Source organism: Castanea sativa, chromosome 2, assembly GCF_040712315.1.
Source record: "Castanea sativa cultivar Marrone di Chiusa Pesio chromosome 2, ASM4071231v1".
NCBI classification, from domain to species: Eukaryota; Viridiplantae; Streptophyta; class Magnoliopsida; order Fagales; family Fagaceae; genus Castanea; species Castanea sativa.
Window position 1 is genome coordinate 47,103,284 of NC_134014.1, and position 25,005 is coordinate 47,128,288.

At 40.6% G+C, this 25,005-nt stretch overlaps 1 protein-coding gene and 1 pseudogene across 1 annotated transcript; both read left to right on the plus strand.

Annotated features, from left to right (window-relative positions):
* Window positions 1-3,307: 3,307 nt before the first annotated feature.
* LOC142623850 (anthocyanidin 3-O-glucosyltransferase 5-like) lies at window positions 3,308-4,744 on the plus strand (annotated as a pseudogene).
* Window positions 4,745-17,358: 12,614 nt separating this feature from the next.
* LOC142625430 (uncharacterized) lies at window positions 17,359-17,784 on the plus strand. The gene has a single exon (XM_075799090.1). It carries the CDS (start codon window positions 17,359-17,361, stop codon window positions 17,782-17,784), a length of 426 nt encoding a protein of 141 aa, XP_075655205.1.
* Window positions 17,785-25,005: the final 7,221 nt, after the last annotated feature.

Below are 25,005 nucleotides of genomic sequence, written 5' to 3' on the forward strand. Positions count from 1 at the left end.
AAACACTTGTCAAAGAAAGCACATATGAACTTACAAGCTAAACCACACAACAAAAGCTTGAAGTAAATTCCCTAAAGTCTCAGCATCCTAATCACACTTTTAGATAACTTCCAACAAGTCAGCCCTTATTATAAAATTCTTTTGGTCTACTTAGTGCTATCCAAAAAGCTTAAATTAAATAGAGAGAAGCCTTTATGTGTCTAGTATGTACCACCAAAGAATCAGCTCAAAAACCAAGGAATTAAAACCAAGGAATCAAACCCAAAATCTCATATAAACAACTTATCAAACACTTGGTATGCAAAAAGCACATACTCACTCTTCATTTGCATAAGTTCATAGTTATCATTTCACTCGCACCCACATTTGCCAAAGTCATTTAAAATGCATAGAAAAAACTTCCAAAAATCAACTCATATCAACATATGCAACAACAAGACCCATATAATTGATCTAGCAAACCAACCCTCAAATATCCATTAGGAAACTAATCAACCAAAACCTTTTATCAAAGCAAAAACTCTTCAAATGATATGAAATTTTCAGATTTTAATAAAACCATTGCTACCCAAATCATCTTAACCCTCTAATCTAGCATTATTCACCAAAACTCATCAAGTATTTACTATAATAATCATTGAATAGAAAAACCCAAAGGATTTCATAAAAGAAATTGAGCAAAAAGCTTAGATTTTTACCTTAAATTCTTGTTGGGAAAATGCACAAATAAATGAGTATATGGTGGCTAGAGGGATTATCTAACGGGGCTATTCATGAGAGATGAAGAGGGAGTAAGATTTGGGTGAGAGGAAGGGAGAGGCTGCAGCACAAGAAAAACAAGAGAGAGAGAGAGAGAGAGAGAGAGAGAGAGAGAGAGAGAGAGAGAGAGACCAACATGAAAATGAGGAAGAAAAGGGGGGGTGGGTGAGAGGAAAATATCTGAGACCAAAAATGAGAGGCCAAAGTGGTGCCAAGCTAAAAAAATAAAGAGGGAAGTCTGAAATTTTTTCAGTGGTACGAAGGACCTATTCCAGCGCTTTTTGACCCTATTCCAGCGCTTCGAATAGCGCTGGGATAGGCCTTTCTCCATTCCCTTGTGGAGGGACCCTACCCCAGCACTTTTTGAAGCGCTGGAATAAGGTCACCCTATTCCAGCGCTTCAGAAAGCGCTGGGATAAGCCTTTCTCCATTCCCTTATGGGGTGACCTTATCCCAGCGCTTTTTGAAGCGCTGGAATAGGGTCACCCTATTCCAGCGCTTCAGAAAGCGCTGGGATAGGCCTTTCTCCATTCCCTTATGGGGTGACCCTATTCCAGCGCTTTTCAAGCGCTGGGATAGGATAATTTCAAATATTAAATTAATTTTTAAAAAAAGATTACCCTAACCTATAGCGGCGGTTATAAAACGCTGCAATAGGGCATCCTATACCAGCGTTTTTAAAAACCGCCGCTATAGGTCTCCTATTGCAGCAATTTATAAAGCGCCGGTTTTGAGCTGCCGTAACAGGGTTTCCTATACCAGCGCTTTTAAAAAGCGCTGGTACAGGCTTATCTATTACAGCATTTTTTAAAAGCGCCGGAAAAAAAACGCTGGGACAGAACGATTTTTTTGTAGTGAATATTAAAGACTTGTGGTTGACCATAGTAGACAATTAGTGTACCAACAAAAAGAGTAGACAATTAAAATTTATTGTTATTTGTACTTATTAAAGATGTATTCCTTGTCAATTTATGTATATAGACAAATGGTTGATATATATATATATATATATATATATATATATATATATATATATATATATATATATTGTGTGTGTGTGTGTGTGTGTGTGTGTGGACGTTCTTGTCCATGTATATGAGCAAGATGAGTGATAGATATCATGAAAATTTGACAATTAATTTTGATTGTATCTAACGTCAAAATTTTAGTATGAAAACCAAATTTATTCTTGGTTTTTTATTATTATTTATATTGATTACATTAGTTGGTTTACATAATACACATGTTTTAAATTACACAAGAAATATAAAAAATAAAAATAAAAATTTGCATACCAAACACCAGAAAACATTCTCAAACTTATTTTCAAAGTCGTTACCAAATACTGAAAAATGATATAGTTTTCTAAAAAATACTATTTGAAAAATGAACAATTTTCCAGAAAACATTGATACTGAAACAAACATAGCGTTAAATTTCAAATGTGACTTAAACAATTGCAGAAATATTTTATTTTTCTTATTTGACTACATATATTTATATATATAAAATCTGAAATTACTCCGATTAAGAAAAGAATAGAGGGGTTAATGTGAATTATTTATAAATAAAAAAAACATTGAAGAAAATAAAATATAATTATTTTTCTCCCTTTGTTTGTTATGTTCATCGAGTCTCAAAGCCGCGCGCATGCAGCACTGTTATATTGTCCCGTTATTTGCGACCCCATGATCTCCATCCTTGACCCACCAACATCACCGTCTTAATCTTTGTTATTGTCAGTATGTTTTATAATTGCAAATTATTACAATAAAAAACTAGCAACTAGTGTAATTTCTATCTTTTAATTTTCGAAGCCTCACCATATAAATCCAACTAGATGACGACTTTACGAAGGTTGGTGCGGAGGATATTTCCAGGCCAAAAAAGTAATTAAAAAACCCCATGCAATTGAACCAGTCGCGCGTGTTATGCTTATGCAACTATGAAAAATTGAAAATGACCTCAATTAAGGTCTCTCAATCTGTTACGCCCCAGAGACAGTGACACCCCCCAGTTGACTTGTAACACTATAGTTCTTGTCTTTTTACTTTGTTTCTTTTTAACATCCTTTCCTTTTGGGCCAGGAATTTCACCGATACCTATACTGACGAGTTGTATCAATAGTCACCCAACCCTGTGGTGGTGCGGGTTTGTTTCAAACACTTTGATTGTTATAATTGTGAGTTTCACATTGGTTTGGAATGAGCTTATTTTTTTGTTTATAAGACATTGTAAACCTCATTGGAGTAAGGCTCACCTTATCAGTTGTTTGAGACCCTTTTATAAATTCTCTCTTCTATTTTTCTGTTCTTGTTGATTGTTCAGGATATATTTGTTTTATCAAAACTTGTTTATATTTTTTTTGTTATTGTTGATTGTTCAGGATGTATTTGTTTTATCAAAATTTGTTTATTCACTTAATATTTCAAACACCCTAGACATCTTACGCCCAAGAGTTCAACTTTATTTCTTCATAAGCTAAACAATCATCGCATCCCCTTCGCTTCATCGATTCTTTTGTCTATTCTCATTCTCAATTAGAACTATGATGAGCTCAAAGCCACATGCAGCACTTCTTTCCAGCCCTGGCCTATGGCACCTAATCCCAGTCCTCGAGCTTGGTAAGCGCTTGGTCACACACCACAACTTCCAAGTCACCGTCTTGGTCATTGCTTCTCACACCTCTCCTGCTGAGTCCCAAGTTATTGAGTCAGCCATGTCCCCAAAGCTCTTCGACATCGTCCAACTCCCACCACCAGTTATCTCCAGCCTAGTGGACGCCTAAAACCACGACTGTTTCACTACTTTCAATAATGATGCGTGAAGTCAGGCCTGCCTTTCGGTCTTCAATCTCTGCCATGATTCCCGTCTCACCATTCTCATTGCTGACCTTTTTGGTACAGAATTTTTTCCCATAGCTGATGAGTTCCAGATGCTCAAGTACGTTTATATCGCTTCAAATGCATGGTTCCTTGCTATGTTTGTATATTCTCCAATCCTAGACAAGGAAGTGGAAGGTGAATATGAAGACCAAAAAGAACCATTCATAATCCCAGGTTGCAGGTCACTTCGACCCCATAATGTAATTGAGGCCATGCAAGACCGAAACAACCAGCAGTATCATGAGCATATACGAACGGGGATTGAAATACCATTAGGTGATGGGATTTTGTTGAACATCTGGTAAGATTTGGAGCCTACAACACTTGCAGCACTGAGAGATGAGAGTCTCTTAGGTCAGGTTGCTAAGGTACCTATTTATACAGTCGGTCCATTAAAGAGATCGATTGGGTCGATTAGTTCGACAAGCCAGTTGTTTGAGTGGCTAGACAAGCAACCAAGTGAGTCTGTGATTTATGTCTCATTTGGGAGTGGTGGTTCGTTGTCATACGAGCAAACAATCGAGCTGGCTTGGGGGTTAGAGATGAGGCAACAGAGAATTATTTGGGTGGTGCGCCCACCAGCTACAAAAGGTGCAGATGCGGCATTATTCACCGTAGGGAGTGGAGAGAATGATGTGTCTGAATATTTGTCACAAGGGTTCTTGAGTCGGACCCACAAGTTAGGGGTAGTGGTCCCCATGTGGGCCCCACAGGTGGACTTCTAGAGCCATGACTCGGTTGGAGGGTTTTTGTCACACTGTGGTTAGAACTCGACGATTGAGAGCATCACCAATGGAGTGCCAATGATAGCTTGGCCACTATACGCAGAGCAGAGAATGAATGCTACGTTGCTGAATGAGGAGTTTGGTGTGGCTGTTCGATCTAAGGTATTGCCGACGAAGGAAGTGGTGGGGAGAGAGGAGATAGAGACGATGGTGAGAAAGATCATGGAAAGCTTAAATGTGATAAGGGCTAGAGTTAAGCAGCTTAAATGTGATGCAGAGAAAGCTTTATCCGAAGGTCGCTCCTCGTATAATCAGCTGTCTCAGGTAGCAAAACACTGTGAGATACACATGCAACGCATGAAGGTGAAGGACTGAAGGCTTCTTGAGCCACCAGTCCAAGGTCTCGATGGAATTTACTTTTTCTTTTAAGAATCTACCCATGTGTTGAAGTGACTTTGGTGTTCATTGCTAATAATCAATTTATGTATGAAGTATATGCATCTCCTCTAATATAATTTTATGTGAACCTCACATCTATACGTGACATTGTGACTCGCATGTTAAAAGAGAAAAGATGTAGATACGGGATACACGAAATATCTTTTTAATCATAAATGGCATATTTAGTGTAATGTATAGTCATCTATAGCTCATCCAATTCTTATTTCTTGTAAAGATCTTTACAATTAATATCAATCTTAGTAATGTATTTTCTTTCATAGTTGTTAAATTACTCTTTCCCATCGCTATGTAATCTTTGCTCTCTACTAATGTGTTGTATCTTTGGTTCTTGATTTTAAATTAGGAATATATTAAAATTATTATCAGTTATATAATAAAAATTTATAAATTGATGTACTAATAACTATGATTAGTATCATTTTTACAATATAACGTATAAATGTTTGAATTATTTTATATGATTGATGAAATATGCACTTTCTCTAGCATTACTCTTTAAATTAATGTTATGAACATGATTTTAAAAATCGGACCAAATCGGCTGGTTTGACCTATTCAATCGAAAACTGAGTACCAATTCAATTCAGTAAAAATGCTCAAAACCAATCAAAACAAGCCAAAAACCGAGAAAAATCGAGAATTGGAAGCAAATCCAATTTTGCCCCGATTTAGTTTTTAAAATCATGATTATAGATACTATAAATTTTATGTTTTAACTTTTAAATAAAACATAGAAAAGTAAGAGCAAACGCATTAGTTTGTCTAAAAGATTCCGTCTATTTTACACAAAAACTTATTTTTCCTATTTTACACCATCATTTTTACAAAACACCTACATCGGTTTATCTACTATACACACTTTTTTATTAAAATAATATTTTCTCCTCACTTTTTTTATTATTTCCCACCTACCCCCACCTAACCCGTAAAGTATCTGCCTCTCACTTTCCCCTAACCCTCAAAACTCCGCCTCTCACTTTCCCCAAACCCACAAAGTCTCCACCTCTCTCTCATCCCTCAAAGCCACTACAACTCCCTTTTATTTTTTTGACAGTTTGAAAGCTACAAGGAATAGAGAAGATGATGATGATGATGATGAAGATGAAGATGATTGAAACATAAGGAAATTCCTTATCTCTCTCCTTAATTCTCAGATCCCTTAAGTCTTTGCCACCATTGGGTTTGTATTTGATTTTGATTTTGGGTTTGGGTTATGGGTTTTTAGTTAATGGTTTAATTTTGAGTTGATTTTCTGTGGATTTTGAGTTGATTTTGTTTTGGGTTGATTTTAAGTTGGGTTTGGGATGGGTTTTCCAATGGGGTTTGAGTTGATTTTAAGTTGTTTTGTGTTGATTTTGAGTTATTTTTGGTTAGATTTTGTTGATTTTGTGTTTGGATTATCAAATGTTGAAATGGGTTGTGGTGGTAAACCGGTGATAGTTGGGTGGTGTTGTGTTTGTATTTGGTTGATACTCTCTTGACCGGTGTTGGTCTATAACAGAGGAGCAAGAATATGAGGGAGAAGAGAAAAGCCCGAGTTCGTTTTAGAGGAAGAAGAGCGAGAAAAAAGGGAGCTAAATTGGGAAATTATTAAAATATTAAATGCACATGCTACAGTAACCATTGTTGTGAAATTTTAAAGTACTCGCAAGTGTACGAACCGTACCGAAGTATAGTTTGACAAGAATGAGGTCGAACCCACAGAGACTTGAATGAACGTAGAAAAATTAATTAAACTTTAACCAAATTAATCCTAATCTAATTTAATAAAAATTGGTTGTTTGCAATTAAATAAACTAAACAAATAATTAAACTAAGTAAAGATATAATATAAAGCAGTAAGGAGATGTAAACAATCTAGAGAAAAGAATTAAGGTTTTGGAATCCGCCTTGTAAGTCATATCAACATATATTTATGATCATTAATTTTTCCCAACCACTACATGATAATCTAGAAATCAATCTTGCTATCATGGAAAATATCATCATTAAAACTTATGTTTAAAAATCTAAAGCATGTTCTTCTTTGCTTCTTAAGTATAAAATCAAATCATCAATTGTATCCGTAGCCAAACAAATCATAAGAGATATTCAATTTTAAAATCAAGAAATAATAAACCAAGCATTCAATTAATTAAGACAAATCCTAAATCATGAGAAAAACATGATTGAACTCATATCTAGAATCTCATCTTAGTCAATTAATATGAAGCAAGAATAATTTAAATCATTAAAGAACAATTATTGTGGGAAAAATCAAATCACATAAATAATACTAAACATTAAACTAGACAAATAAAATAGAGAAAGAAATAGTCACAGTGCTAGAGAAAAGTCACAAAGGAAGCCACATGCGGCTGCCTGCACTTTAGTTCCAGCCCTAGCTCTCCTGAATTTTGCTATAAAGAGCCTTTAAATAGGTCAAGGAATCTTATTACAAGTTGAATTCCCTTTTGGAGAAAATCTCAGATTTTTAGGCTTCACTTAACTGACGATTTTGGCCCATTTCAAATCAGAATTTGGACTTTTAGTAAACTACAAAGTTGTAGCCCTTTAAGTTAAATTTTCAGCCCAACTTGAATCATCTTGATTAGACATCTGAGCCGAAAGTTATGCCAAAAATACTAACTGATGTGCAGGCTGGAATCCTAATCCGAATTGGACTTGGATTTGATGCACATTTTCTTTAATTCCTTGCTCCAATTGGACTTAAATTTAATTGAGTTGACCTTCTTTAATTTCATCATGGCCCTTGTAAATTTAAAGTCCATTAGCATTTTTTTTTGCACAAATCCACTTATTTAATTTCATTATCCTACAAAAGACAAATTCACGCAATAAGATTCAATTAGGCACAAAATTGATTATTCACCATTATTCCAAAACCAGATATAAATGAATTAACTCAAAATAAATATGATAATTCTTTCTAACAATGGTATAAATATGCAAAATTAAGATATTATCAATGCATATCAATCGTGTATATATGCACAGTTATTGTAACAATTGTGCATTTATGCACAATTTTACACCCATTGATGTGGGTGTTTTTTACTCAAAATGTGTAAAATCAGTTACTTTTTTCATTTTGCACAACTTTGCACATACTGATGGGGATGCTCTAATAAAAAAATTGTTTATCATGCTTCTTTATGTGACATTAATCATGTTTATTGTCACGTGAATTCATAAAACTTTTTAGTTAAAGTGATTGTACTTTTGGTACGTGTGTTTAAATAACAATTTTCAGTTTTTTCGGAAATATGTGTGGGTGAAAAAGTGTATATAAATAAGTGTAATATTGTTTAAAAACTAAAAACATGTATTTAAACATATGTACCAAACATGCACTTAAGCCCCGTCTGGATAGCTGATTGCGTTTCACGTGCGTTTTTGCCTTTTTTTTTATCAGTGCAAGTGCACTGATCATGAGACCTGAATAATGCATTAAAGCAAAGCTATAATGTTTTCAGTAATGAACAGTAACCCATAAATTATTTTTTTGTTGTTTTCAGCAATAAGTTTTTAGTTTTCAACAAAATAAGCGGTATCCAAACACATACTTAATCTTCACCCAATTACTTGATTTTTTTTTCTCTATCAAGTTGACAAATCTCATTGAATGTAGCTGAGAGAGAATTCCATAAGTTTTCTTTCTAATCTTTCTCACAGTTTAAGAGTTGCATGCAAATTTAATATATTGTTTGAAGTTCGATTTACTTTAGGTCCTATTTATACTGCTGAACAACTTATTGATGTGAAATATTTAATCAAATCAAGTACTTCTGAACAAATATTAATGTGAACTCTATATATATATACTGCTGAACAACTATTGATGTGAGATATTTAATCAAATCAAGTCCTTCTGCACAACTATTGATGTGAACTCTATACAGGGCAAGATTTAAGTACTGTACTTAGGTGTTTCTTAAATTTATTTCTTAAGATTTTGCTATATGGTTTTTTTCTCATAAGATAGAAGTGTATTTTTAAGTTAAGTAGCCACATGGTACATGGGACATGAACAGTGCATTAAGGCAAAACTACAGTGTTTTCAGCAATGAACAGTATCCCATAAATTATTTATTTTTTATTATTTTCAGCAATAAGTTTTCAGTTTTTAGCAAAATAATAGGTAACCAAACACATACTTAATCTTCACCCAATTACTTGAATTTTTTTTTTCTATCAAGTTGACAAATCTCATTGAATGTAGCTGACAGAGAATTCCATAAGTTTTCTTTCTAATCTTTCTCACAGTTTAAGAGTTGATTCCATAAGTTTAATAGATTCTTTGTAGTTCGATTCACTTTAGGTCTTATTGATACTACTAAACAGCTATTGATGTGAAATATTTAATCAAATCAAGTACTTTTGAACAACTATTGATGTGAACTCTATATATATACTGTTGAACAACTATTGATGTGAAATATTTAATCAAATCAATTCCTCCTGAACAAATATTGATGTGAACTCTATACAGGATAAGATTTAAGTACAGTACTTAGGTGATGTTCCTTAAATTCATTTCTTAAGATTCTTCTATGTTGCTTTTTTCTCATGAGATAGAAGTGTATTTTTTAGTTAAGTAGCCACATGAGACATGAACAGTGCATTAAGGTAAAGCTGCAGTGTTTTCAGCAGTGAACAGTATTCCATAAATTATTTATTTTTATTGTTTTCAGTAATAAGTTTTCAGTTTTTAGCAATATAATAGGTATCCAAACACACACTTAATCTTCACCCAATTACTTGACTTTTGTTTTTCTATCAAGTTGACAAATCTCATTGAATGTAGTTGAGAGAGAATTCCATAAGTTTTCTTTCTAATCTTTCTCATAGTTTAAGAGTTGCATGCAAATTTAATAGATTCTTTGAAGTTCGATTCACTTTAGGTCTTATTGATACTACTAAACAGCTATTGATATGAAATATTTAATCAAATCAAGTACTTCTGAACAACTATTGATGTGAACTCTATATATATATATATATATATACTGTTGAACAACTATTGATGTGAAATATTTAATCAAATCAAGTCCTTACGAACAACTATTGATGTGAACTCTATACAAGACAAGATTTAAGTACAGTACTTAGGTGCTGTTCCTTAAATTCATTTTTTAAGATTCTGTTATGTTGATTTTTTCTCATGAAATAGAAGTGTATTTTTTAGTTAAGTAGCCACATGGGACACGAACAGTGCATTAAGGTAAAGTTGCAGTGTTTTCAGCAATGAACAGTGTAAGGACACAATTCAAATTCCCAAACCACGACTGGGAGGAAATGGGCTTGAAAGGCCTTTCTTCACAATGAATTTGTAGAGGATGGGTTTGTAATCTAGATTTCAAGGATGGTTTAGACAATTACAAAAAGAACGGGCTTTGGGCCCAATGGAAGAAAACAAAGAATCGTTTGCAAAGAGTAAGACCGAGAATTCCTCCTCGGACTGTTTCCGAGGATAGTTTCTAATAGTATTTCTCAAGTTTGGATACAAATATTGATTATCATACACTTTTTCTCTCTCAAAAAGCCTCTCCCCTTCTTCGTATCCCTTCCCTTCTATTTATATCTTCCACTTTATGGTTGCAATCCTGATTTTCGGATACTTGTCCCATCCATTCTTCCCTAAAGCCCGCTGGAATTAGGGACCAAGTTCCAAGCTCTATGCTCAGGTCCCATCCTTCCCTCTATCAGCCAGCGTATCAGTTACAGAGCTTTTAATGTATGGGCGGTGGCAGCAGCTTTACTTTAGACATTCCACCGCTCTTTTTATTGTCCTCCACTTATACTGCGTGTCCTCGGCTTAATATTCCGAGGACAAATCTACTCCTCGGACGTTTGGGACATTTAAATACTCCATGATCATTTTGATGTTTTCGGATTTGGGTTTCTAGCCCAAAAGACTTCGTTGGGCCGCCCTTCATAAATTGCTGGGCCCAATACCCCTACAAACAGTATTCCATAAATTATTTATTTTTATTGTTTTCAGCAATAAGTTTTCAGTTTCAGCAAAATAATAGGAATCCAAACACACACTTAATCTTCACCCAATTACTTGAATTTTTTTTTCTATCAAGTTGACAAATCTCATTGAATGTAGCTGAGAGAGAATTCCATAAGTTTTCTTTCTAATCTTTCTCACAGTTTAAGAGTTGCATGCAAATTTAATAGATTCTTTGAAGTTCGATTCACTTTAGGTATTATTTTTACTACTAAACAGCTATTGATGCGAAATATTTAATCAAATCAAATACTTCTGAACAACTATTGATGTGAACTCTCTCTCTCTCTCTCTCTCTCTCTCTCTCTCTCTCTCTCTCTCTTTATATATATATATATATACACACACACACACACACACATACTGTTGAACAACTATTGATGTGAAATATTTAATCAAATCAAGTCCTTCTGAACAACTATTGATGTGAACTCTATATAGGACAAGATTTAAGTACAGTACTTAGGTGCTGTTCCTTAAATTCATTTCTTAAGATTCTGCCATGTGGCTTTTTTCTCATGAGATAGAAGTATATTTTTTAGTTAAGTAGCCACATGGGACATGAATAGTGCATTAAGGCAAAGCTACAGTGTTTTCAGCAGTGAATAGTAACCCATAAATTTTTTTATTTTTATTTTCAGCAATAAGTTTTCGGTTTTCAACAAAATAATAGGTATTCAAACACACTTAATCTTCACCCAATTACTTGACTTTTTTTTTTTTTTTTTCTATCAAGTTGACAAATTTATTGAATGTAGCTGAGAGAGAATTCCATAACTTTTATTTCTAATATTTCTCACAATTTAAGAGTTGCATGCAAATTTAATAGATTCTTTAAAATCTTATTAGCTGCTTTGTACGTTTCTAGAAGTTCAATTAAACAAATTTTTTTCTTCTTCTCTTGGTAGGAGCGTTCCTTCTCACTGAGGGTGAGACTTCCCTACACAATTTTGTTTTCCACGGTGGTGGTGACCATGGACTCGGACTTTGTGGAGAGGCTACAGAAGATCTCCCTCACCGAAGAGGAAGAGATGGATGTAGCAGTAAGAGTGAACCACCGTAAGGAAACTCTGGAGGAACGCTCACTCAGTATGATAGGCCGTTTTCTCAGTGAAAAAGCCATCAACCTTAGAGTAGCAAAGAGCTTGCTACGGTCTGTCTGGCGCATGGGGAGTGGCCTCAAGATTGTGGAGGTTGGTGTGGGCCTTCTTCAGTTTAAGTTTCTATTGGAGCTGATGGGACTGATGAAGTAAAACACGGACGAGATCGCCTCCACAGACAAACCTGACCGATTATTCGCATCACTGACGAGGATGTTAAGAACATTCAATGCTGCCAATAAATGTCCCGGACGGTTACAAGACCAGCTGGACGAACCATTGGAAACGTATTGAATCCCATTACTCAGTTGGAGACGTTATCAAGAAAGACATTAACACCACAACGGCTAGAATCCAGAGGGATATATAAAGCCCTCACAACACCAATGCAAGGTACATACATAGTCACAAGATATACTGAGTTATTTTTGGTTTTTATTGTTATAAACCTTCCTCCACACTAATTTTGGCATTAGAGGCGTTGTGGCAGACACCACACCGGTGACCATTTGAGTGAGCTCTTGCTTCCGTCGTGACGCCGGAGTGTGACCGGCCCTATCTGGACGAACTCATAACAACTGACGAACTCTTACTTCATCAGTTTGGCGCCGTCTGTAGGAGCGACATTCTCGTACTACGGTTCGAAAACACAATTCCTACCAACTTCGATATCCAGATGGAATCCAACCAGGATTCAGCGGCCTTGGCTCAGCAAGTTCAAGCTCTTGTGGCCACCATCGAAGAACTCACCAGACAGAATCAGGAGATGAGACAAAGGCTACAGTAGGAGGAGAACCGATCAAGAGCTGTCCAAGAGGATGAAGGGGTCAGTCACGGGAGAAGTGACTGACGAAGGACCATTACTCCAGAAGAACAGCATTCTGATCTCCTCCAAGAAATGAGAAAGGAGATGGACGAATTGAGAAATGCCATCAAGGAGAAGACGGATCAGAGCCTAGATAGAATGGTCAGGGCAACGGATTCTCCCTTTACCATGGCAGTCTTAGAACGACCAGTACCAGCAAAGTTTCGGTTGCCTCAACTTGAACCTTTTGATGGGCTTAAGGATCCCCAAGATCATCTTAATACCTTCAAGACGACACTGGGCCTTCAACAGCCCCCTGATGAAATAATGTGTCGTTCCTTCCCTACTACGCTGAGAGGAGCTGGAAGAGAGTGGTTCGCGAGACTGCCCACTTCATCCATTGACAGCTTCGAGCAGTTAAGTAGCGCCTTTTTGCGCCATTTCGTCAGAGGGCAACGTCCTAAGAGACCAACGGATCACCTACTCACTATTAAGCAAGAGGAGAGAGAGACCTTGCGGTTATACATGAAACGCTTCACTCGAGAGACCCTAGAAGTGGACGACGCAGACAACAAGGTACAACTGACGACATTTAAAGCAGGGCTTAGGTCCAGAGAATTCGTCGTCTCGCTGGCAAAGAATCCGCCTTGGACGATGGCAGAGATGCTCCTGAAGGCCCAAAAGTATATGAATGCCGAGGACGCACTGGCAGCCATTGAGGACGAGGAAAGGCCGAAAAAGGAGGGAAGGAAGGAAGACGAACGTAGGGGGCAAAAGAGGGAGCGCCCAGGCCGTCGAGAAAGTGTCGTAGATAAACGAAAGGACGAAAAAGCTCCACGAACGGTAAAATTCACCCTTCTAATTATGCCTGTTTACAAAATTTTGACATAGATTCAAGATCAACATTACCTTCAGTGGCCGAGACCTTTACATTCGTCCCCTAACGTGCGTGACAAGAACAAATACTGCCGATTCCACAAGGATTATGGCCATTACACGGAGGATTACCGAGACCTGAAAGGACAGATAGAGGAGATGATACAGAAAGGAAAACTGCAGAAGTATGTGAAGAAGGGGGAGTCTAGCAGGTTCAGAGACGGAACAAGAGCCAACGCGAATCCTCGTCCAAGAATGAGATCCGTCCATCCCAACCACCACAGGATGTGATCGGGGAGAAAAGTATGATCGCAGGAGGGCCATTCACAGGGGGATCATACAAGTCCCTCAAGAAAACATGCTAGAGACAAGTAAATAGCGTCCATATGGAACCCCCATTGAAGCAGAGACGGACAAACTAGGACATGTTTCTCAATGAAGAGGATGCTCGGGGAGTAAGGCAGCCACATAATGACCCCCTGGTTATAACGCTCACAATCGAAGGGTTCAACACCAAGAGGATCCTTGTAGACAACGGCAGCTCCGCAGACATCATGTACTTACCGAACTTCCAACAGTTGAAACTAGATCTTGGGAGATTACGCCCGTTTGACTCCCCCCTCGTCAGCTTCAGCGGGGACAAGATATACCCCAAGGGCATAGTGACGCTAAAAGTCACAATAGGGACCTACCCAAAGCAGCTGACCTGTCAGTTAGACTTCCTGATGGTAGATTGCCCTTCCTCATATAATGTAATCATTGGGAGACCCATGCTTAACAGGTGGAAGGCGGCTACGTCCACCTATGCCTAAAGGTGAAATTCCCAACTGAGGACGGTGTCGGTGAGGTGAAAGAGGATCAGGTCTTGGCTAGGGAATGCTACCAAGTTGTATTGGCTGCGAAGGAAAACCACACGTGGACGATTGAGGAGGAAAAAGACGACAAAATAGAAGCTTTGGAAGCAGTGGAACTCGTCGAGGGGGAGACTGCCAAGGTGACGAGGATAGGAACAACCTTAAGCCCCAAGATAAGGATGAAACTCGTCCAATTCCTTAAGGAAAACTTGGATGTCTTTGCATGGAGTCACGAGGATATGCTTGGTATATCACGCCAGGTAATCTAGCACGAGTTGAACGTGGATCTTGGGAAAAAGCCCATCCAACAAAGACGACGAGTCTTTGCCCTCGAACGAAGCCAAGCGATCACCGACGAAGTTAACAAGTTGTTGCAAGCAGGTTTCATTCGGGAGGTTTATTATCCCAAGTGGCTGGCCAATGTCATGCTGGTGAAAAAAACGAATGAGAAATGGAGAATGTGCGTGGATTTCACAGACCTAAACAAGGCTTGCCCGAAGGACAGTTTCCCCCTGCCTAGGATAGACTAGCTGGTAGATTCTACAGCCGGGCATAAGCTACTGACGTTCATGGATGCTTTTTCAGGATACAACCAGATAAAGATGGCTGAGGAAGATTAGGAAAAAACCGCTTTCATCACAAGCCAAGAGCTCTACTGCTATAAGGTGATGCCCTTTGGACAGAAGAACACAGGGGCAACATACCAAAGATTAGTAAACAAGATGTTCAGCAAGCAGATTGGTAGAAACATGGAGGTGTATGTGGACGATATGCTCATCAAGAGCAAAAAGGAATTGACGCACTTGGACGATCTGGAAGAGACGTTTGATACCCTCAGAAAATATCAGATTAAGTTGAATCCTAGTAAGTGTGTTTTCGGGGTAGCCTCAGGAAAATTCTTGGGGTTCATGGTGTCCTAGAGAGGGATAGAAGCAAACCCGGAGAAGGTACAAGCAATACTCAACATGACATCGCCGAAGACCGTCAAAGAAGTCCAAAAGCTCACAGGGAGGATTGCTGCACTCAATAGGTTCGTCTCTAAAGTAACGGACAAATGCTTATTCTTTTTCAAGACATTGAAGCAAGCTTTTGCCTGGACTGACGAATGCGAAGCAGCGTTTCAAGAGTTCAAACGTTACCTGAGCAATCCGACCCTCCTGAGTTCGTCGAAGGAAGTAGAAAACGTTTATCTATACATGGCGGCATCAGCCACGGCCGTCAGCGCGGCCCTGATTCGAGAGGAAGATAAGAAGCAGCTTCTAGTTTACTACATCAGTCAAGCCCTCCAGGGAGCAGAAGCCAAGTATCCCAAGATTGAGAAGATTGCATTCGCTTTAATAGTGGCTTCACGGAAGTTGCGACCGTACTTCGAAGCACATCCTATCTTGGTAATGACAGACCAACCAATTAGGAAATCCATGAACAAACTTGAGGCAGCAGGGAGAATAGTCCAGTGGGCAATCAAACTCAGCCAGTTCGACATTGAGTACCATCCCAGAATAGCCATCAAGGTGCAAGCTCTAGTAGATTTCATTGCCGAGTTCACTCTTCCAGAAGATGACGACTGCGGTGATGAGGCGGAACAGTGGACAATCCAGATTGATGGCTCATCAGCCTGAAAAAGGGGGGGAGTAGGGGTCATCATAAACACCCCTGATGTAGAAAAACTCAGATATGGAGTCCAACTAAAATTCCCGGCAACCAACAACGAGGCTGAGTACGAACGGATACTGACGGGATTGAGACTAGGGAAAGCACTTGGGGCTAAGAACCTGCTCATCCAGAGCGACTCGAAATTGGCAATAGGGCAGATCAGGGAAGAGTATGAGGCAAAAGAGGAGAGAATGCAGAAGTACCTGAAGCTGACGAAACATCTAGCCTGGGAGTTCGATAAGTTGGACTTTGTTCGGATCCTAATAAGCCTGAATATGGCGGTAGATGAGATAGCGAAGATGGCCTCGTCAGAAGAAAAACCGACGAACGGGGAATTACTCATGGAGATTTAGAAACGCCCCAACATCGAAGAAGTCCCAATATTTTCCATCCAGAGCGTAAATAGCTGGATGGCACCGATCGTGTTGTTTCTCCAAGATGGGCACCTCCCTCGCGACGCCCTAGAGGCCAGGAGGATCAAAACGAGAGCGGCTAGATTTATGATTTTGAATGACACCTTATACAAAAGGGGCTTCTCCATGCCCTACTTGAAATGTGTCAACGAAGAAGAAGCCAAGTACATCCTTCGAGAAGTCCACGAAGGAATTTTTGGAGACCATGTTGGGCCTAGATCTCTGGTAAGCAAAGTTATTCAAATAGGATATTTCTGACCAACCATGCAGGTAGACGCAGTGGAGCTCGTCAAGAGGTGCGATAAGTGCTAGAGGTTCGGGAATGTCCAGAGGCTGCCGGCAGAGAAACTGATGACGATAACCTCCCTGTGGCCGTTCACGCAATGGGGGATTGATATCGTAGGCCCATTGCCCCTAGGAAAAGGACAGGTAAGGTTCCTGCTCGTTGCTATTGATTACTTCACAAAATGGGTCGAAGTAGAGGCAATAGGAACTATCACAGAGGCACGGATCCGTAGCTTCGTATGGAAGAATATAATTTGCAGGTTCGGGATTCCAAGAAGGATTATATCAGATAATAGGTGTCAGTTCAACAGCTAGGGATTCAAAGACTTTTGCTCGGGACTAGGCATCAGGAACCAATTCTCGTCCCCAAGACACCCACAAGCGAACGGATAGACGGAAGTGACTAACTGGACACTGCTCAGAATTATCAAAGCCCGACTGGACGAGGCGAAGGGCGCTTGGCCCAAAGAATTGCCCAATGTCTTGTGGGCCTACAGAACAACAACAAGAACCCCAACGGGAGAGATGTCTTTCAGGCTCACTTATGGCATTGAGGCGGTAATCCCAGTCGAGGTGGGAGTGGCCAGCGTTAGGCGAGAAGTATTCCGCGAGAAAGACAACGATGACCAACTTCGAATCAATCTGGACTTCCTGGATGAAACAAGAGACAAGGCCTCCAACAAGATGGTGAAGTACCAGAGGAAGATGACCGAGTACTACAACAAGAGGGTCAAGCTCAGACGACTTGAAATTGGTGACCTCGTCCTGCGCAAGGTCACCACGGCAACCAAAAATTCTGCCCAAGGAAAGCTCGGTCCTACATGGAAAGGACCTTACCGAGTTGTCCACTACTCCCGGCAAGGCAGCTATCATTTGGAAACCCTAGACGGGCAGAGGCTCCCACGACCCTGGAACATTGAGCACTTGAAGAAATACCATCAACAGATGTAACACAGAACTGTACTCATTCCTGAAATTAATGAAATAAAGATTCAAATAATGTCTTCATACAGGTTTCGTCAGTAGTAAATCCCGGAAACCCAATATGGCAAAGCAATAAGATTCCACCTAGACGGATGTACATTGCCAACGAAGCCAAGAGATTTTCCCAGAAACCTAATAAGCCTAAGTAATAAGATTCCGCCTAGACGGATGTACATTACTGACGAAGGCGAAAAAGAAAAGAAAAAGCCTAAGTAATAAGATTCCGCCTAGACGGATGTACATTACTGACGAAAGCGAAAAAGAAAAGAAAAAGCCTATGTAATAAGATTCCACTTAGACGGATGTACATTACTGGCGAAGGCGAAAAAGAAAAGAAAAAGCCTAAGTAATAAGATTCCGCCTAGACGGATGTACATTGCTGACGAAGGCGAAAAAGAAAAGAAAAAACCTAAGTAATAAGATTCCGCCTAGACGGATGTACATTACTGACGAAGGCAAAAAAGAAAAGAAAAAGCCTAAGTAATAAGATTCCGCCTAGACGGATGTACATTACTGACGAAAGCGAAAAAGAAAAGAAAAAGCCTAAGTAATAAGATTCCGCCTTGACGGATGTACATTACTGACGAAGGGGAAAAAAAAAAGCCTAAGTAATAAGATTCCGCCTAGACGGATGTACATTGCTGATGAAGGCGAAAAAGAAAAGAAAAAGCCTAAGTAATAAGATTCTGTCTAGACGGATGTACATTACTAACGAAGGCGAAAAAGAAAAGAAAAAGCCTAAGTAATAAGATTCCGCCTAGACGGATGTACATTACTGACGAAGGCGAAAAAGAAAAGAAAAAAAGAAAAAGCCTAAGTAATAAGATTCTGCCTAGACGGATGTACATTACAGACGAAGGCGAAAAGATAAAAAAAAGAAGAAGAAAAAGAAGAAGATAGCTAAAGTAATGAGACTTCGCCTAGACGAATGTGCATTGTTGATCGAGCCAAAAGATAAGATCCAACCTTGACGGATACAAGTTGCTAACGGGTCAAAGAGGTTGACGGGTCTTGAAGCACACATAGGTACAACATATGTAAGTAAATACGATGTTATAAAAGCCCAAAAACCAAGGGCAATTACCTTTGTTTTTACATCTAAAAGCCCATAAACACTGGGCTAAAGATCTTCTTAGCAAAAAGCAAAATAAAAATGTTCTGGAATTTGAGCCTAAAACATGTCAGGCATCTTAAAAAAAAAAAAAAACAAAGAGAGGAAATTTCGAACAACAAGTTCAAACGTCCGGGATAGCATCGTCGTTAGCAGGGGCACCAAGGGCATGAGCTTCGACGACTGGGACATCAACGGCAGGAATGTCTCCGGGAGCGTCAGCAGTCGTTGCTTGAGCAGCCTCGTCAGCAGAGATCTCCTTGTTCAATTCCTCCATGTCCAGCGTCTTCAAATCTATTCCAGAAGGGTGCTTAATGCAGTATCTCCTCAAAAGCTCGAACCCCTTGAAATACCAGCTGAAGAGCACGGAGTTGTACTCCTCAGTCTGCTGGAAACCCTCAATAGCCCTGGAGGCGACGGCCTTGATCTTCTCTTTAGCAGCTGCAAGCTGCTCGTCCTTCTCCAAAACCAGCTGCAACTCGACCTTAAGCTCGTCACTCAATTTCTTGACCTCCTCCCTGGCATGATGAACATCCTCCATTGAAGCTATCAAATCCTTCTTCAGCTTCGAGTTCTCCATCTCCAGGACCTTAATCCGAGAGAGCGAGGACTCAACCTTAGCCCTCTAAGCAAGGTACTCCGAGGAAAGATGAATGGTCTCCCTCAACACCTAAAAAAAAAAAACAAGAGAAGGAAACACACGAAGGAATTTAACCTTAGTACACCTATATATAATAAAAAAGATAACTTAGCACGAGCGGGTTACCTGGATGAGCTTATGGAGATGACGACCCATCAGCTCATTTGGAGGCAAACCCGAGAACACCTTCAGGTCCTCCGTGGTCACGACCCCATGAGCCCTGTCTGTCGCCAACCTCTCGTCATCCCAGATAGTGGATGAACAAGTAGCATCCTTCCCTCTATCAAACATGCGAGGCCTTTTTGAAACAAGGGTCGAGATCTCTTCAACCGAGGTGGCAGGAGAAGCCGTCCTTGTTGTCTCGGTGCCAGAAATCACTAGAGTAGCCGAAGCAGTCGGAGTGACGGAGGAAACCTTCCCCTTGACACGGACCACCTTTTTTCCAATATTGGACAGCGGTTTTTCCTTCTTAGACCGCATCTTCTAGTACATACCTTTGTTGAATTTCGTCGTCATTTCTGTAAAGAAGGAAACACTTATAAAAGAGCAAAGGAACCGAATACAGATATGGGGACCAAGACTGACGAACTCAATGCTTACTCTTCTTTTCTTCAATGTCAAGGCTCCGCAGAACGTAGGGGGACGGATCGGGGCCAAAATTGTAAAAAGCAAGCGTTCGCGGATCTACTAGATCGTCCCAGTTTCCGATGGTCTGGGAGTACTCAATGGCCTTTTCAACACGTTCCTTATACTTGCTTTTGAGCTTAGGCCTCCTTTTAACTGCACAGGAATCAAAGAGGTTAATGACGATAATAGCGGATTCAACAAAGGTAAAAAAGACAAGAAAGGATACTGACTCACCTAAAGTCGGGGTTCCCCACCGACAAAGCAATCTAGGGATATCACCCCAATCCTGGCTAGAGGGGGTCTCAAAATCATCCCCGGACACAAAGACAAATCTGGACTTCCAGCACCTGAAGGACGAAGGTAAACCCTTGAAGATCCTGGTTCTTCTCTCCCAAGGTACTAACTCATAATACCCATACTCTTTGGACTCTTTCAAAAAATACAAATAGACAAGCTCACTCACCTTGATCATCTCCCCGTTAGCGGCCAACCATATTTCCATACAATTGACCACTATTCTCCATGAATTGGGCATAAGTTGCCCAGGAGCGATACCCAGATAAGCTAAAATCTCCATCACAAATGGATGGACGGGAAGCCTAAGTCCACAAGTGAAAGTGGCCTCATAGAAGCACACTTCACTTGGAAAAAACTGACAAGCCCTCTGCTCGTCAGTAGGCCAACGAACACGAACCCGTTCCGGGAATTGAAACTTATCCCTAAACCTACCCACGGCATCAGCATCCAACCCACACGCCTCCACGAGAGCGTGAAAAGCCCTAACCTCTCTAAAGGTCAACGCGGCCGTATCCCCCTCCATGGGTCCGTTGCTAGACAACAACCTAGTCTCAAGATCACTAGACCTAACCTCAGACATTGACCTTTGCTCTCTTACCAAACCCTCAAACTAGTCAACTAATTGATGAAGCAACGGAAACAATTCACCCAAGACAACGCCAAAGCTGTTACCCTCGAAAATGAAATTCTCAAGGTTTGGAAAAACACCTAAGGACCCCCCTAAGCGAGCAAAAAGAAAGGAAATCGAAGGGCAAGCTACTCTAACTTCAAAATTACTGACCATGGACACCTAAGAAAAATACAGGAAAATAGGAAAAGTGCTAAAGTTCCCCAAAAAACCAAGAAACAGAGGCCAAAAAAGAAAGAAAAAGCAATCAGATGTTTGCGAAAAGAAAAGGAAGGAATAGGAAGAAGGAAAAGGAGAAGAACATACCTCAGAGAAGAAAAGCGAGAAGCCCAACACTAAGCACGCACCGGTTCAAAGGAAAGTGATAGAGAAAAACTACATGGAAAAACGCTTAGAGAAATAACTGAAAACTTGGAAAAAATGAAAAGTAAAGTAGGAGAGGAGAAGTTTAAAAATCCAAAAAAGAAAAACCGAAAATCGGCGGGAAACCCAAGGGTCATACAATGAGGACATAAGCCCTCTCCAATCGTATCCTGCCACGTGGCCACGACCAGCATAACGCTGCCACTACGCATTCAATGCAGCGCGAAATCCCAAAGGTCGCCCATAAAAAAAAAAAAAACTTTTTCATCTTCCACGGTCGTCAGGACACATCTTGACGACCATGGAACCCGGGGGGCAGCTGATGGGACTGACGAAGTAAAACACGGACGAGATCGCCTCCACAGACGAACCTGACCGATTATCCGCATCACTGACGAGGATGTTAAGACCATTCAATGCTACCAATAAATGTCCTAGACGGTTACAAGACCAGCTGGACGAATCGTTGGAAACATATTGAATCTCATTACTTAGCTGGAGACGTTATCAAGAAAGATATTAACACCACAACGGCTAGAATCCAGAGGGATATATAAATCCCTCACAATACCAATGCGAGGTACATACATAGTCACAAGATATACTGAGATATTTTTGGTTTTTATTGTTACAAACCTTCTTCCACACTAACTTTGGCATCGGAGGCGTTGTGGCAGGCACCACACCGGTGACCATTTAAGTGAGCTTTTGCTTCCGTCGTGACGCCGGAGTGTGACCGACCCTATCTAGACGAACTCATAACGACTGACGAACTCTTGCTTCATTAGGAGAGTCAACTGAAGTGGGTGGAAGACAACGGACCGTGGTGCTTCGACAATCATCTCCTAGTCCTCCGGAGGTGGGAAAAAGGGATGTCTGCACTCAATGTATCCTTCCCCAGTATACGGTTATGGGTTCAGATGTGGGGCTTGCCGTTCGACCTTATGAACGAAGAAGCCGGGAAGGAGATTGGGAGTGCGATGGGTGAGGTTGTGGAAGTGGATGGCAAAGCTATTGCAGCGGACAAACCTGGCGGAGGGGAGTGTCAATGGTCAACCCAGAAGGGGATAGATTGTGGGTTGCGTTTAGATACGAAAGGATCGTGGGACTCTGTTACTCCTAAGGGCGACTAGGGCATGATATGAAGCAGTGCCCTTACTGGTGCTCATCCATGAATCCGGGTGAGCATACTGATAACCCCTACGGCAAATGGCTGAAGGTAAAAGGAAGACGAGACATGGATAGGCCGAGAGACCATGAAAGAAACACCACACAGGTGCGGAAGGAAGACAGTGACGGTGAGCGTATTAGAAAGCCACCTATCCATATAAACCGTAGGGGTGGGGTGGAGTCTGACAGCTCAGCACGTGAAACGGTTTTGGCGGAGAAAATTTCTCTACTTTCTACACAAGAGGGGGGCTGATGGTATATGTGGGCCCAATACACAATTAATGTTAGTTGACTTAACATACAACTCTGACTCTGAGCGCACTGTAAAGGAGACAAATGGACTTTTTGGCGACAAAACCGGGACCACAACCCAACGAAACAGTGAAAAAAGTGATTTTGGAGACAAAGCCATGTGCCCACACCTACGTAACACTAAGGAGGAAAATGGACACAGCCATGCACGTGGAAACTAAAAGTGGGGTAACTAAAGATCCATACAGTGTAAACCATTAAAGCATACCTCACCCTCAACAAAAGGCACTGAGGTGGACAAGGATAACAAGACCAAATGAAGGGGATGAGGAGCACAGTACAGAAGGGAGGACAGATAAAGACGGGGAGACCAAGAAAGTAGGCTCAAAGAGAGGGCATGAGTGTGGGTCTGTGGAGAGCAAAACTGAAGACACAAAAAATGGGAAACGACTAAAAACTAGGAGGGAGCTTACCTACAGAGATGTTTCAACGGTGGAGGTTGTGGCGCAGCCCAGTCGAGCATAATGATCATTATAAGTTGGAATTGCTGGGGCTTGGGAACCAACGTGTAGTGGAAGTACTCACTGACCCACCGTTTTATTCCTTATGGAAACAAAGTCATCTATGGCAGAGATGCGTAACCTATGTCGTGATCTTTACTTTCAATCTGTCTTGACTATTCCATGTGAAGGGCGTAAAGGAGGGTTGGGTTTGTTCTGGAAGGCGGAATGTAACTTTCACATTCAGACATTCTCCCCAAACCACATTAATGCACATATTCTATCTGATAATTAGCAACCATGGCGCCTAATTAGCTTTTGTGGCAGGCCGGAGGGTCACCGAAAGCATGAATCGTGGTTCTTCCTCCGACACTTGCATGCAAGATCCTCGCTTCCATGGGTCTGCATGGGTGACTTTAATGAAATACTTCATTCCACAGAGAAGCGTGGTGGACTTCCTAAACCATCGGCGCCTATGCTAGCTTTTAAGGAAACACTACTGCAGTGTGAGTTGAGAGACCTAGGCTACCAAGGATACCCCTTCACGTGGCGGAATGAACGACCAGGGGAAACTTTTGTTGAAGAGAGAATAGACCGTGGATGTGCCAGCACTAAGTGGCAAGATTTGTTCCCCTCGGCCAAAGTAATCCACCAGCAGGTATCCTACTCGGACCATGACCCTCTATTATTATATACTCAGCTTCCTAACCAATAGGTGCGACCACGTCAAAAGCGAATACAAAGGTTTGAAGAAAGGTGGGCAGCCCACGAAGATTGTGAGGAAAAAATTAAGGAAGCATGGTCCCAACACCCCCTAATGGTAGCCCTATGTTTCGGCTATTTGAGAAAATCAAATTCTGCCGGATGCAACTAATGGCTTGGAGTCGAGAAGCTTTTGGTAACATTAGACACCGCTTGGAAGAAAGGCAAAAGGTACTTGGAGAGATGGCCAGCGTTGGTTATGGGGAAAACACAGAGCAGATTAATGAGTTACTCCACTAGGAGGAGGTTTTTTGGAGGCAGCGGTCAAGGGCTGTTTGGCTTCCCGCAGGGGACAAAAACACCAAGTTTTTCCACAACCGAGCAAGCCAAAGACGTCGGAAAAATCAGATTGAAGGTCTAATGGATGAGAATGGGGTATGGAGGACCGAAGAGCAGCAGATTGGTAGGATTGCAGAGGAATACTTTCGAAGGATTTTCTCTACGTCCTACTCGACCAATGTAGATGAGGTACTTACCGCGGTGGATAGGGTAGTTTCAGAGGAGATGAACCGGGAGCTGTCAAGACCCTTTAGTGGGGAAGAGGTGAGACAAGCTTGCTTCCAAATGCACCCATCAAAGTCTCCGAGACCGGACGGAATGTCGCCATGTTTCTTTCAGAAGTATTGGCACATAGTCGGCGACGGCTTCATAGAGGCAGTGCTTTCAATCCTTAACTCGGCCCATGTACTAAATAAGATGAACTTCACTCACATTTTACTTATCCCAAAGATGAAGGAACTGCAAAAAATGGCCTGCAGAGCGCCCTATCAGCCTAAGCAACGTGGTGAGTCATATAGTGTCAAAAGTCCTGGCAAATAGAGTTAAAACTCTCCTACCG